Source organism: Anas acuta, chromosome 5, assembly GCF_963932015.1.
Source record: "Anas acuta chromosome 5, bAnaAcu1.1, whole genome shotgun sequence".
NCBI classification, from domain to species: Eukaryota; Metazoa; Chordata; class Aves; order Anseriformes; family Anatidae; genus Anas; species Anas acuta.
The window spans coordinates 28,876,004-28,890,566 of NC_088983.1; the positions used below are offsets into that span (position 1 = coordinate 28,876,004).

General features: G+C 46.6%; 1 protein-coding gene and 1 long non-coding RNA gene across 4 annotated transcripts in view; both read left to right on the forward strand.

Annotated features, from left to right (window-relative positions):
* The first annotated feature begins 73 nt into the window (after positions 1-73).
* On the forward strand, positions 74-6,413 carry LOC137857241 (uncharacterized). Its single transcript, XR_011097027.1, has 4 exons — positions 74-1,433; positions 1,731-1,851; positions 3,807-4,430; positions 4,502-6,413. It is a non-coding gene; the product is annotated as an uncharacterized lncRNA (long non-coding RNA).
* A 4,450-nt stretch (positions 6,414-10,863) lies between these two features.
* Positions 10,864-14,563, forward strand: part of SLC22A18 (solute carrier family 22 member 18) — a 57,286-nt gene continuing 53,586 nt past the window's right edge. Inside the window, exons 1-2 of one of the 3 annotated variants that reach the window (XM_068683474.1) lie at positions 10,864-12,234; positions 13,548-13,645. In XM_068683474.1, coding sequence (XP_068539575.1) covers positions 12,106-12,234; positions 13,548-13,645 — 227 coding nt within the window. In that variant the 5' untranslated portion in view covers positions 10,864-12,105. The remainder of the gene's footprint in view (positions 12,235-13,547; positions 13,646-14,563) is intronic. The other 2 variants (XM_068683473.1, XM_068683472.1) reach the window with 2 other exon arrangements.

Sequence of the window (14,563 nt, forward strand, 5' to 3'; positions counted from 1 at the left end):
CCGCCGCATCGGCCCGGGGGGGGCGGCCCCGGCGCTGGCCCGGCCCCGGGGGGGCGGCCGCGGAGCTCCCCGCCCGCCGCCGCCGCCTTTGTCTGCCGCCGGCCGCGGCTCCGCCGCCGCCTCCCCGGCGATTTTCGGGCTTGTTTTTATCCCCTCCCTCCTGCCTTGCCAGCCCGGAGGGGGGGGTGTGTGTATGTCTGTGGCATCATCGTTATGTTTCAGCCTTTTTACTTTTTTAATTATTATTTTTTTTTTCTTTTCCCCGAGGGGACGTTTTGCAGCATCCGTAGGGCGCGGGGGGGGGGAGAGGGGGGGGAGGACAGCGGGACCGCTGCCGGCTCGGGGTTTTTATTACGCTGCTGCAAAACAAAGCGGGATGCTTGCAGATCTCAAAACAAGCTGAGGGCTATTTTTAAAAATAGGACTGCTCGGCTGCATGGAAGTAATAAGTCGCAGCCTCGCTGAATAGAAATACATGAAAACCACAGCATTTTCCTCTCCTAACTTTTAAACCCACATAATACATGTTTGTTCACTGCAGATGAACTAATCTCGCTATTGTGTTGCCACGGATCAGCTGGCTTGCACTTCACATTTTCTGCAGGTCACTGCAGTCATTGCCTTTTGTTGTTTTGGGATGGGGGAGTGCAAAAGGAAGGGGGGGGCAGAGGGAGCATGATCGGACACGGTGCCAAGACTGGGCTTGGAGCACCATCATCGGAGGCTTGGTGCCGCGGTGAGCTTCTCTGCAAGCAAGGAGGGAAGATATGTATACAAGATGCCCTTTGCCCCCTCTGCGAGCAAGGAGGGAAGATAAGTACCCAAGATGGCCTTTGCCCTTTGCCCCTCTGCACTGTTTTCCCCATGTCTGTGGCCATTGCCAACCACATCTTAAGCCCCACTCCCAAGGAGTGGCAGGGCCCAGTGGTGCCCCCTGTTTGGGACCCGTGGTGTCCCCAGTTTGGGACCCATGAGGCCATGGAGGGGTCTTTCAGCACCCAGGCTTTGAAATGTCACAGCGAGCTTGGTCTCCCAACATCATTTCTGATGTCTGTGGGTGCAGGAGGGCTCTCAGGCAGAGCTCTGTAGGTCTGTAGCTTTGCAGTGGTGAGAAGATGACACCACAAACATGTTCAGGGTGCAGGTCCTCTGGGCACGCTTTGGTTTGTGGGTCATGCCCCAGGTCACTCACTTCACAGCTCGGTAGCACAGGTGCTTTAGAACAGGTGAAGGCATTTATCCTTTTTAAGATAGCTGTTTGGGTGTGTCTCAACAGGTACTCTTGGTTTCTTGTGTGAGCCAGATTGATGTGGAAGTACCACCACAGTGTCCTTCCTGAAGTGGCCCCCAGGAGGTCTCCTGGCCCAAGGGATGTCACCCGAGCAGCTCCCAAGAAGGCCCTTGTGGTGGCTCCGTGTCTGAATGGGTGGTAGGTGAGCGTGGATCAGCGAGGGTCAGGCCAGGGCAAGAAGAGAAGGCAAGGAACCATGCTACTGTGACAGGGGAGTGCGTTGGCCACGGCACCATGTCCAGCTGAGCCACCTCTCCCCACCCCAAGGGGCGGGCTGGGTTTAGAAATAAACTGCACAGAGCGGGAAACCTGCTGAAAAAGTGCTCTCTATTCAAGTCGGAGCAAAATGGTGGTGGTCAGGTCCCTGCAGACAGGAGCTCTTTGTGAGGAGCCCTTGCTAACCTGCTGTGGTCCTCCTGGACGCCTTTCCTGTTTTCAGCTTCCTCGGTTTTATGCATTCCTGTGACAGAGGCTGAGCGAGCAAACTTCCCTGCTATTTGCAAGATGTGGGCGTGCGCTCTGAAAACCTTCGTCTCGGGCCTTCCAAAGCATTTTCGGAGGTTAGCCAATATTTACGTAGCGCTCGAGGGATGCGAGGAGCTCCGCTTTTAGCAGGAAAGTGTTTGCAGGGGTTACCACGGGTGGGAGGCTGCTTTGCCTTCCAGCTCACCTGGGAGGTAATGCAGGTCGAGTTCAAGGTTTTAGTGTCTGGTGGACTAAAATCTTCCTCATTCCTGGTGCTCTCCATCTCTTTGATGTGATTTTATTTATTTATTTGTGTGTGTGTGTGTGTCTGGTAATATGACATTGGTGGTGACAATGGGGGGGACTTTCTGCTTTCAGCTGCCATTTCTGGCAGTGTCTGAGCTTATCTTCTGCATGGAAGATGAGCATCTAGCTTGTGCAAGAAGGGAGCGCTGTCTGCACAGAGATGTGGTGTAAATTTAGTGAGTTTGTGAACTTTAAGGCCAGAGGGATATGGTATGAGCCACTAGACGAGCAGTTTGCCCAACATGAGCCACAAAGCCTTACCCAAGGGCCCATTCACTTCTTTGGAAATTCCCGCTCCAGTGTAGAGTGGAGGAGTCATCGTTATGCTTAGAACAATGCCCTGTAAGAATGAAGCATTTTTGCTCAAAAAGACCGATTAGCTCTGCATACCCAGAACCATATCTGCTGATGTTGGAGAAAACAATGACTTGAGTATGTATTCCTGCTGGCTGCTCTGTTTAGGATGGTGAGGGAAGGAAAGCGAGCTCCTTTATGGCTTGTATATCATTGCAGGGATTGTGACTGCAGGAGGTTTACTGTGTTTGTTCCTGTTTGGAAGGAGTCCAGGGTGGCCGTCAGAGCCAGGGCCGAGGTTGCTGCCTTGGCAGATAGGGGAGGAAAGGTCCTCATGCTGCAAAGCGAGTGAGAAGCAAGTGAGCCCACTGAGTAATGTTAAGGTGTTAGTGAAGTAACAAATCAGAGATCTCCTGTAATGTCATTCTGGCAGGGCTGGTGATTGTAGAGCTGCAGTTTAACTTCTTCACAGTAGAGGGGTGGTGGAAGCAAACACATCCCCATGACACTCCTCCATCTGCTGGAGTCTCAGCATCTCCTGCATGAACGGTCCAGTTCTTGAAGTACTGCCAGACAAACAGACCCAGGTTCTGGGTTCAAGGCTTCTACTTTGGTCCCATCTCAGTTCCTTAAACAGAGCTTTGTCCTATACACCTAACAATGGTTAACTCAGAATTAATTTAGTGCAGTCTAAATGTACTCGCTTTACTTCAGGAGCTGTTGCATATGATAATGGTTCTAGCAGAGATGCAGAGCAGTAAACACTAGTACTTTATCACCCATGCAATTCTCTTTTACTATGCATGTGATCACATGTGGTTTGCAGTTTTGCATTTATACCAGTGGCAATTTTGTGTGGTACTTTGGAGTCCTGCTTAAATAAGCCACAACTGAAGTTCAAGCCAGTGCAGGCTGTCAAGGCTTCTGCTCTGGGCTCTTTTACCATCTAAGCGACCTTTCGAATTATTAAAGCCCACATACATTCAGAACAGCAATAAAAAGTCAAGTTATTTGATTTGATAGCTGGGCAAAAACATGCTAGTTCAGGGGTTAAAACGCGGGTGGATAATTTGAACAAAACCCTGAAAAAATGCTGAAAAAATGGTTTTGTTCAGTTTAGATTGCTTCATGTTCCTTGATGAATTTTCAAAATCAATCAAACACTCATATCTCAGAAAAGCGCTTTATTTTATTTAATTTTACTTAATTCCCCCCTTCCCTCTCCCCCATTTTTTTTTTTTTTTATTTCTTCTTGGCTCTGGGAAGAAGCTAGCCTTGCTGTGCTGCTGCCCCTTTGCTTTTCATAGTGGATCCATGGTAATAGCACTCAGAATAGCTTTTTGGGTCTCTTCCAACTAGGGATATTTTATGCTTCTATAGGTTGTTTCTAATTCCTGTACTGGGGGAGGGTCTATTACCCCAGTTTTATTTTCAATGTACTGTTTCTTAGGTGAATGCTACATCGATGCTGGCAGTTGTGCATGACTGCTGAAGGAGATCGCTCATGGCCTCAGCTCCTGCAGGAAGTACCTGATCCAAAAAAACAAGCCCAGGAAGAGCAGGAAGCACACCAGGAGTGTCCTCAGATGGATCCCAGCCACATCTAAAGGAAACAAAACCTACATTAAAAAAAAAATAATAATAAAATTTAAAAAAAATCCCAGCCCTGGAAGATGCAGCCTGACCGTGCCCGGGCTGGCCCCGATGCACGGGGCAATGGTGCCCTCTAATGTCGGCCGGCCCGGCAGAGCCGCCCGCTGCCCCCCGGCGGTGCCAGGTGCCCGGGTGGGCTCTGGCAGGGGCTGCGGGTCTTAAATCCGTCAGGAGCGTGGGGAACTGCCAGGGTACCAAAATGCATGGCAGCCAAATTCACCCGCATCTAGGTTTCGCAGGTTTTTCCGAGCCCGTTTGACTCCTTGGCAAGACCTCTGGATGGGAGACTGCCTTCAGCTCAGGCTGTGAAAATGAGGTTAAGGTGCACGTCGTCCAGCTCCCCAGGCTGGGTTCCCTCTTGTTTGCCGCTCCCTCCGATCCCTGTGATGGGCTGTGAGATAGCCTGCAATGACGCAGCAAGGTGAGATAATTCCCCCCACCCCCTGGCCTCCCGTATGCAATTCTTTAATTAATTTATCTCCTCGCCTACAGCTTTACATTTGTGTTCAGCATAGTAACTTTCTGAAGAAGCAGCACTGAAGCTTTCCCTAATCTCGAGAAGTGATCGTTTTGTAATCTGCCTCATGGATTCCTGTTGTTAACGTTGCTGCAGGCTCTGAACAAGGACCAAGTACAACACAGCCGGCGGTGAACCTGCAAGGGAGTGGGTTGGTGGGCTCCTGGGGGGGAGTCCATCATGTTCCTCCTGCAGCCAGTCTAACTGTACGGAGGCTGCCCTGCCCGCAGTACGGTATGTGTTCAGATAGGGCAGGGAGTTAATTGTAGCTGGCATAGGACTATAAACACGCTTATGTCATGTTGTAATTGGCTCTTGGTGAAACAGCTTCACAAAGGTGCAATCAAAGGTAGGCTTTTGCCCCGATGCTAGTAGGTATCTTGCTGTCCTCCAGCAGGCAGCTTTGCCAGCAGGAGCATTATGATTCTCTTGGTCAAGTCACACAGTAACATATTCTGCACAGAGTCTCCCCATGTTGTTTAAAGTCAAAAAGAGAATCTTATCTCCAACACAAGCATGGTTTCTGTCCTGGGAAGAACTTAAACGAGCCCTGATAATTTATAAATAAGCATGTGCCCTGCACAGCAAAGCCTGTGCGTACGGTGGCACATGGTGGCATTTCAGACTGACGTGGTACAAATACTTAGAGCATGAACCATGTTCTCAAACATTGTCATAACTGAGTGAGTCAGAAACAAATGTGTTTGCTAACAGCAAAAGCAGCAGAGGAGCTGGATGCAAAAGACTGAAGGAAAAAGTCCCAATAGCAAATTTGATCTAGGTCCTTTCTTCCTGGCGTACCACAAGCACTAAGCCAGTCCATGGTTTCTGAGGGTGCTTCCAGCAAGGGAGATGCAGTGGTGGCTTCATTTGTGTGGAGCTGGATGGATTTTTGGCAAATGATTTATTTCTGAGGCTCAGGAGGAGTATAATCCTTCATGCTGTCCTGGCTGTGTTGGGCAGGGAGGAGTGGAAATGATTAAATCCTTCTTGTTTCATCTTGACGGTTAGGAGGAGAGAGTCTGGGCAACATTGCAGAGGAGATTGGTGTCCCTTTGAATAGGAATCTCCAGCACCTGGTCAACACAGGAAGGCAGTGGGAATTTCCTCCTAGCACCCTCCCTTACAGGGACTAACAGAGATAATCCTACTGCTGTCTGCTTGGGCATTAGGAAAACAAGCTGGCCACTTGTTGCAGCAGCACTTTTTTTCTTTGTTTCAGATACCTGAGTATTGGCAAAATGCTCTGGTCCCATCACTGCTTTGGCAGGGCTGGTGCTGAACCTGCTTGGATTGCAAATTTGCAGGGTTTGCTTCATTTCTGGGAAAGGCCTATGATGGGTCCTAGTTTTAGTGCACGGAGACTTTTATGTTGAGAATCGTGTGCTCTGGAAAATGACTGTGTGAAGCAGAGAGCGTAGCTCCAGGTGAGCTACTCTTGTGCTATTCCAGCCCTCTCCAACAGCATGCAAAGTTTGCTCTGATTCTGCACAAATAAGAAAATCTCTTTCAGTGGGCCTAGTGCTGTTTCTAACTTCTGAAGAAGTTCTGAAGAACTGCTGTAAGCAATGAGCCCAAAGTTATGTTGATTTCTTTTTGTGTTGGGCAAATTCAAGCGGAGGGAGAGTGGGAAGGCCAGGAGGAAACAGTGAAGGGTCTCCAAAGTCTTCCTGTGGTTTGAACTGAAACGTAGTGGAGAAACCATACCTCTTGTATCCCTAGCTAAAATCAAAATTGTCATTGTTATCCCCAGGCAGAGCTGGCTACAACTTCTATGCCTGGTATAGGTGATGCAAGCCTGGCTGGCAAAATACAAACGCTGCTGGTGTCTGGCCACCTTGGGAGATGTCACCATCTCTGAGCTGCTGATAAATCCAGCCCTGCATGCTTACGGATAACCCTCCTCCTTTGTCCTGCCTTGTCCATGTGTGAGCAGTGAATGTCTGCACTGTAGGGTTGTCCAACCCACAGAGCAGAAGGAGCTGGGCACCGGGCAGCTGCCCCCTTTTCTCCACATCCCAAGGAATATTCAGGGAGGTCTGTAGACCTCATGGAGAAACCAGCCAGAGGAATGGGAGGGGATGCACATCTCCCCTGGCCCACGAGCAGATAGGGGTTTGTCTGGGAATGTAGCACAGACCCTCCTCTGTGCAGGGAAACCATGGTTGGGATGTACAAGGTTTTACAGACACATGCTTTGCAGCTCTCTAATTGCCTTGTGCAGAAACATACATTAGCAGGAACATTAAATACACATCCGTGTTTTGTTTGTGCTGGGTATAGCTTAGTTGGACGGCTAACCAACAGAGAGATTTTTGTTACATTGTGTTGCTGGTGGTCTCTCAAATGCCTGAGAGTTATAAATCAGGCAATTGTTTGATTCTGACACAGGAAAATGTTTTGGTAAATGCAGGAGGCTCAAGACTAGCTGAAAATGTCTCAGGCTCCCATTGTTTGCAGAATGTAATGTGTGCAGAGGAAATCTACAGCATTCCTGTGACAAACCGCAACAAGAAGCTTCATACAGCCCAAATCATTTACAATTCTCATATAAATTATAATGGCTTAAATGTTATTTAAATGATAAACAGCTTTTGCATTCCAGACATTGCTGTGATTCCAGAAGGTGGCTGTATAATACCAGTTGAATGAAACATTGCATATTGAGGGCTGAACGTGAGGCTTTATTTGCCTGTATCCGTTTTTGTCACATCTAGCATGTTCTTTGGATAAGGACCTTGGACTCCCAAAGTACTGTGTGTATCTTGGAGAGTGGGGCTCCATCCATTATCCAGCAGTGAGCTGTCTGGAGGTCAGTCACGCCAACGTGCCTGTAGGCTGAAGACACAACCCCAGAGAGAGCAGAAGTGTCCATCACTCCTGGCCATCCCCAGGGGCACCACTGGGGGACATCACCCCTTGCCCAGGAGGGACAGACCCATTGAGAGACCCCATGGGCTGCAGTACTCACCCGGCCTAGGATTTCAGTGTGGGAGGAGTCTTTTTTTCTTTTTTTTTTTTTTTTCTTGCTGATTCCTCAGTAACTCAGTATGACAGACTGCTGGAGGCTGGTGGCATTTGCTATCTTTTCAGGCTTTCACTTGGAGGAGTAGATTGGTGGCTGATCTCCAGATTTGGCCAGCACCCGTTCTCTTTAGGAGCAGCTGACTGAAACTCAAGGGCTCTCCATTCCCCCAGGAGAGATTTGGGGGCAGAGATGGGCCATGGCAGCACCTGGGAGAAGACTGTCCCAGCAAGGTCCTGCTGGAGCTGGTAAGACTGGATGGGTGCAAAGAGCTGAGAGTTTTCATCCTATTTGGTCATGTTATTCTTGGTGTGACTCTCCTGAATTCAGGCTGTGGTATTTTTTCCAAAACCCTTCTACAGTTGACAAAGTCTTTACCCCATGCGCTTGTTTGGAGGTCAGATTCCAGCATTCAGAAATGTTCTCTTCTGGTTTAATTTATCCAGAGTATGAGAGAGGCAGTTTCTACTGCCCTGTGGTTAAGCAGCAGGACTGGCGTCCAAAGGATGATCAAATCTGATTCCAGCCTCTTCCACAGACTTCCTCTGATTTCAGACCAGCCATCACACCCTGCTGGCTGTTAGTGTCCCATCTGCAAGGCAAGGAGGATCCAATTCTTTTCCCTCATCCAAGTCTGGAGCTCTTTTTGTGTTTGCAAGGCACCAGACGGGGCCTTGGTATTAGATGGAGCTTTGGGACTTTACCATTAAAAAGTCAGTAATAACCAGCTTTATTTCAGATAAAATGTGATTTGCAGTTTAATATGCTAAGTAACAAAGACTTTACCAAAAGAATGAACAATGGGCTTTTTCCATTTCACAAAATAATTTGCCAGGCAGAATAAGCACACCAGCATTTTTATAAAAACAAATTATAAATAATTGCTTTTTGCAATTTAATACACACATAGAAAGAGCCAAAGGAGTTCTGCAGCCACTGGGAATCTGATTTCATTGCCGATTTGGACTGTCTCCGTAGTTTTTATGAAAATCCCTGAAGACTGTGCTATTTTGTAAACTAAACATGGCCTTTTTTTTTTTTTTTTTTTTTTTTTGCTGGCCATGTGGATTCTTTTTCCATTCATTAGCAAGCTGCTTTTTTTTTTTTTTGGTGAACAATTAAACAAAAGAATAAATCAGTCAACAAGCATGGGACATAATTCTGGCTGTCCTGGGCCATATACACTCTTATTTGCTCAACAGTATAAATCTTTCAGCAGACTACAGATGAGCCCATTGCACTTGGGGGTGGGGAAAGGAGGGATGTCCCGATGCACTGAGCGACACCAGCCTGTGGAGCACCTTGGGTTCTCATCAGGAGAGCATTTCTTGACCAGAAGCATTGTGGTCTCCTTCCTGGGCTGCTCCTACAGTGCAGGTGGGTTCAGAGGTATTTGGGAATTGCTTCAGGGTATTGGTTCCTTCTCCTCTCCCATACTTTGGACATAATGGTTTCCAGGGGGTCGTGTTTCCATAAGGATTCTTGTTTGGTTGGTTGTTTTTTGTTGTTGTTGTTCTGTAGGAGAATTTGACTCATCCCACTGTTTTTTTATTTTGATTTGTTTTTTCTTTCTCATAGAGGGAGAGCTCACATTGACAGACAATTTGATGCCTGAGGGATGCCTATCACTGCTGGCTAGCACTTCTGTGCCCCTTAAATGCTCTTTTGAGGCTGTAAATCTTTTTCTGACAGGTAAATCCCACCCAGAACACTTCATGTAATTCCAGGTCATATTAACCTTCCTCTGTCAGAAAACTCAATCTGATGGAAGGATCCAGGACTCATTTCCTCACAATTTACCCTTTTTCAACCAATATTTTCAACTGCTGGTGTTGCTGTGGGTGGGTTTCCCCTCTCCATGTACTTCTAGCTGGCCTTGCTTCCCATCTCCAGTGATTTGAGAAAGATTTCTGCCCAAGTAACATAAACACTTAGTCTTTACCATTTTTTAAAAGATGTTCTCAGGTTTCTCACTCTATTTTTCCACAGATCACCAGATAAATAGGCCTCAGGAAAGCTATACCAGGGAGGGCAACTATAAATACTTCAAAATGTTGAGAATAAGTGTCAAGACTTAATGCATAGCTAATAGCCTAATCTGCAGTTTAATCACAAGACCTTTACATTTATCTCCTCACTTGCTTTCAGCGCAGTCTCCCTGGGATATCTGTCCATTTAAAGTTTATTTATGATACCCAAGAAAATTAATCTGCTATTCATAATGTATTCCTCCCCATTTTTAAAATTAAACTTTGTTCTTTAAATATGACTTGTCAGTGGTTGAGTGCTACATGGGGTGTAGTCCACTGCTAATCTAAAACGTGCCTTTACCTTAAAATGCAACGCCAGCCTACACCACCCATTATATCATTATCATTACAGATACAGACGAGCTGGCCCCCCGCTGGATAAATCCCCTGGGCAGGATGAGGCTCATCTGTGGAGGGAGAGGGCATTTGATGGAGAGCGGCTGCATGTGCAAGTCATTGCTTTAGTGGGATCTGTTTTCAGTTGCTGCTGAGACAAACTTACCAGTCAAAATATTGCAGCTTTTCAAGTCCAAGTCAGCAACATTTCCTGTAAGCAGTGTTTTACATTGTATTTGCGTGAGTCGCTTTTGTGATTGTCTCAAAACCTCGGTAAAGAGAGCTCTGTCATTAATTTTACTCTTCTATTCAATGCTGGCGATTCGTACATTGTGCCTGTCCAGTGCAAACCAGGAAGTTTTATTTGACAATGTTGCTGCTGTGCTGCAGGAAACCCAAAGAGCAGAAAAAGCCATTGTTCTGTGCTTAGATGAACTCAATGCCAGGCACCAATCCTTTGCTAAATTGGGATGCACTCTGGGTAACCTTCCTTCTTCAGTAACAGATATGACTCCTAAGCTGCCCCAAGCTGGGTCTGCTCGAGTGGTTGCAGTGGTATAGGAACGTCACTCCTTAAAAGTGCTTTTTCATTTGCTCCAAATGTGTTTGCAGCAGGTTGTTCCTGGGCAGCCTCCAGCACTATGGCACCAGCCCCTGGTGAATCATTAATCTCTTGGCCTTCCCCTCACTCACCGGGAGTCAGAGCCCAACAGCCTTCCCCAAATCACCACGCTCTGCGGAGTAAGAAACTGCCCAGATGTCTCACAGCTCCTTCTCCCTGGGCTTAGCTAGACACCTGGCAGCCCTGAGATCTGCTCCACGTGCAAGCCAGCAAAGGTATGTATTTGTCTCTGGATTCAGCCTTTGTGGTGAGTTAAGTCTCCGTTTCCACACAGAGGTGCTCCTCAACAAGCAGCTGGTTGATGTGCTCAGTGATGGAGCCTCAAACCAGAAGGTCTGCAAGAAATGTGACAGCTGGACTGACCAAAGCCTTAAGAATTTCAAGAAGTCAAACGTTCACTTGTGTATGTGCTAGGAAAAAAAAAAAAAAAAAAAAGAGCTGAGCCAGTGTGTTTAAGCAGGACAGTGGACAAGGTCTCCTGAGGTCCCTTCCCAGCAACAGCCCCACGATTCTACAAATTCAGGGTGCTGGGATCTCTGTTTTCCATTCCTCTTTAAAATACCAATAATGCTCAACCAGACCCCCAGGCTTTAGCAAGTAAGCAAACAAATAAAACCCGCAGCAGACAAGCAAGGAAACAAACAAACAACAACAACAACAAAAATACCCTAAGCACTCAAGCAAGCAAGCAAATAAACATAACCCCCAAAGGACAAATGTGTCTTGTTTGTTTGTTTTAATCTTCCAGTTTGCAGTCAGCCTCCTAATTAGTGTGGATTTAATACATTTTTAAAAATTTATTTATGTTTTGGTTTTGGCTAGTAATTTGTAGTCTGAGTGGAGTCATATGTGAACATTTCCTAGCTCAGGCTCTCTATAAATTTTTACCACCTGGTGCAGTGGGGAGAAAAGGTTCAGCTGGAGATCCTGGTAAAAACAACTGGAGCTGCATGTAAGAATGGTGTTTGGCTAGGATCTATGTAAATATATTGCTGGAAGTATGAGGACTTGGAGACAGCCACTTTGCTGTGAGCTTCACTTAAAACCTCCAGAAATGAAACCTAAGTGCTTTCCATGAAGGATAAAACCAGTCATCTCTTCTGAGCCACCAGAGATAATGGAAGTGAAAGAAGTGAAGGAGTTAAAGAGCTGAAGGCTTTGTCACATGCTCTCGGTTGGGGCAATGTCCACTTTTACCCTGCTGGGGTTCTCAAGCCAGTCTTTGCTGTGATGGTCCTCTGAGCAATGCCTACCTGGGACAAGGCTGAAGAATGAGATCAGTGGCTCAATGAGTGGTTGCCTTTGATCCTGCCTGAGAAGTAAATGAAAGAAAGGAGGATAAAAAAAAAAAAAAAAAGAAAGAAAATCCCTGCCGATCTGACTCAGCATATTTCACACTGTTAAGCTTTGAACTGTAAACACAGCATTTGTACCTTTTGTATACTCCACGTTCCCAGCCAGGACGCACCTTGGTACCACTCTTCAGCCCAGCAGCCTGCAGTAAGTCACCCCGTGAGCACTGCGAGTGAAAAAGCCACCTCGGGAGGTGAGGAGAAAGCCTGGAGGATGAAGAGTGAGACACAGGGGAAGAGCAAGCACATGGGAGAGCTCAAGAGGGGACAAGTCATCCTTGTCACCTACCTGATAGCAACCATAGAGCTGACCTTCGTGTTCATGCAGCTTGGAGTCATGCCTGTGAGTATGGGTTGCTGGGTTTTATGGTACTTCTTACCTTCAGTGCCAACTGTGAAGTCTTCTAGCAAAGTCAGAAGGGACTTTTCTAGAAGAAAAAAGAGGAAAGTATATTCCTATCTAGTAGGCAAGCTGTGACTGTATTCAGGGTGTGCAGCTGCTTTATTGTACTGCAGTAACACCTAGAGCCCTTTCCCAGTCTGAGAGCCCTGCTTGAGGCTGATGTCTTCTGGCTGTTTTTGCTAGGGTGGGACCTGGGAGTGGTGAGAGACCCAACAAGCTGTCAGGAGGGCTCAGAGGTAGGTTTTCTGACAGCATTATGCTCTCACCGCAGGGCAAACTGCCAGCAGTGAGGAGTAAGCGTGGCTTGAAACAGTAGGAGCTCTTGGATGTGGCTGAGCTAAGCAGAAGGATAAGAGAAGGGGTGGAGGGACAGAAGCTGTGGGTGGTGCTGAGTGGACAAAGGAGTGCATCAGTATCTCCTGTGGATAGCAGAGATGCTGCCACACCCACAGAGAAGGGAGCAGCAATGGTCAAAATATGGCTTGTTGGAAAGGAGATACAAGTGCAGTCCTCATCTCTCCAGGCCCTGTATTTTGTGTGTCTTTTTTCCATACTCACCCACTTCCTGGTGTTTCTTTCCAATCTGTGAGTTCCTGGATCCATGACACAGCTGTCCGTCCTTGTCTCTGGTCAGTCCATGCTTTCTGGTACATCTCTGCTGCATTTGTGCCTCCAGAGGCAAACTGCTCTCTCCTTCCAGGACCAAAACAACCCCGCGGTGTCCTGAGCCTGTAGGCTGGGAGTGCTTATTTGTGGTGGCTCTTCAGGGTTTGCATCTCTTTTCTTTTTGTGGGCATCCCACGCAGACCAAAGGCCACATTTTTGCCCATATGTTGCTTGCTTTGTTAAACAACATCTCCAGGACCTGGGTGCTGGGTCTGCAGACAGGAGAAGGCTGGTTAGTGCCTACCTCATCCCTGTATGCAGAGCCTGAATGGTAAAGGGTCTGCCTCAGGTTTGGCTGTGTTGGACGACAAGTGTAAAAAGTAATTCAGATCCGACACCTGGTTCTAAACTGATGGTTTTGATCACATCCTGCTTATTTTCATCAGCAGATGATATGGGCTAGAGGTTTTGTATTTATTCAGAAGCCTGAGACAATAAAAGTTGCATCTGTAGGTATGGGGAGCTGAAGGAAGCAATCGTTTGAAGCCACAGTCCTCTATGTACAGAAATGAAGCGCTTTTTTCAGAAACATAATATACTTCAATTCCCCTGATCCATTTTTTTTTTTTTTTCTTTTTCTTTTCCAGTACTTGGCAAAGAGCCTGGGTTTGGATTCGGTGGGGTTTGGCTACCTCCAGACAACCTTTGGTGTCCTCCAGCTCGTGGGAGGTCCCATTTTCGGAAGGTAAGGGAGAACAATTCTCATGACCCTTTTTGTGGCTGAAAAAGGCCAGACTTTTTTTTTATATTTTAATCATAAAAACGTTTAGTTCTGGTTCATGGTCCTGCTGAAGTGTTTGAAGACTTCATAAATGAACAATGGGAAAATAAATACTGTAAGTAGAAATACCACAATGTCGAAGCAACCTTTATATTAACTTAGCTATGTTTTAATGGCACACATTTAAGTGTAACAATATACTGGGAACAGGCTTAAGCCATCAGAATCCTCAGAGCCCAGGTCCTAATGGCTTAATCCTGCAAGCATTTTATAAGCACGTGTAACCTTAGAAATGTCCTGTGACTGGGAAACTTAGGGAAAAAAGGTATTTATTCTTGTTAAGTAGAGCTGTCAATGAAAAGACTGAGGATCATGTTATTTCTAAGGCTGAATCTCACTGAATCTACATTAGGGTGTAATACAGAGCTAAAATTCCTCAGAGTTTGGGTGAATTTTTAAGAATTGATCTATCTACAAGTTCATCTGCAGAAATAGGAAAAGAGTGGGAAAGACTCAGGTTTTCTGCCTACATCATGGGACATTTGTTCCTGTTAATGAAAAGTGAATGGCAAGAAAAATCCTAGAGTGGCAGGGGAATCTATTCCCTAAAAGCAGAAAACTTGAACTAGCAGTGTGATCCAGCAATGGGGAAACTAAAATGAGATTGAGAAAAATCTAGCTTTTCTCCTTAGTTCTGCTGCCAATCAGCAAGTGATGCATGGATTTGGTGCTAGTATGCGCTGTAGTTTCCCTTTGTGGGATTTTACCTTTGTGACTGACTTGGGTTGTGAGTTCTGCTGTATCCTCTAGTAGGCAGTGTGTAGCACCTCAAGGACCTGACATCTCAAAGCCTTTTGATGATACCATAATGCCTGTTTTAAT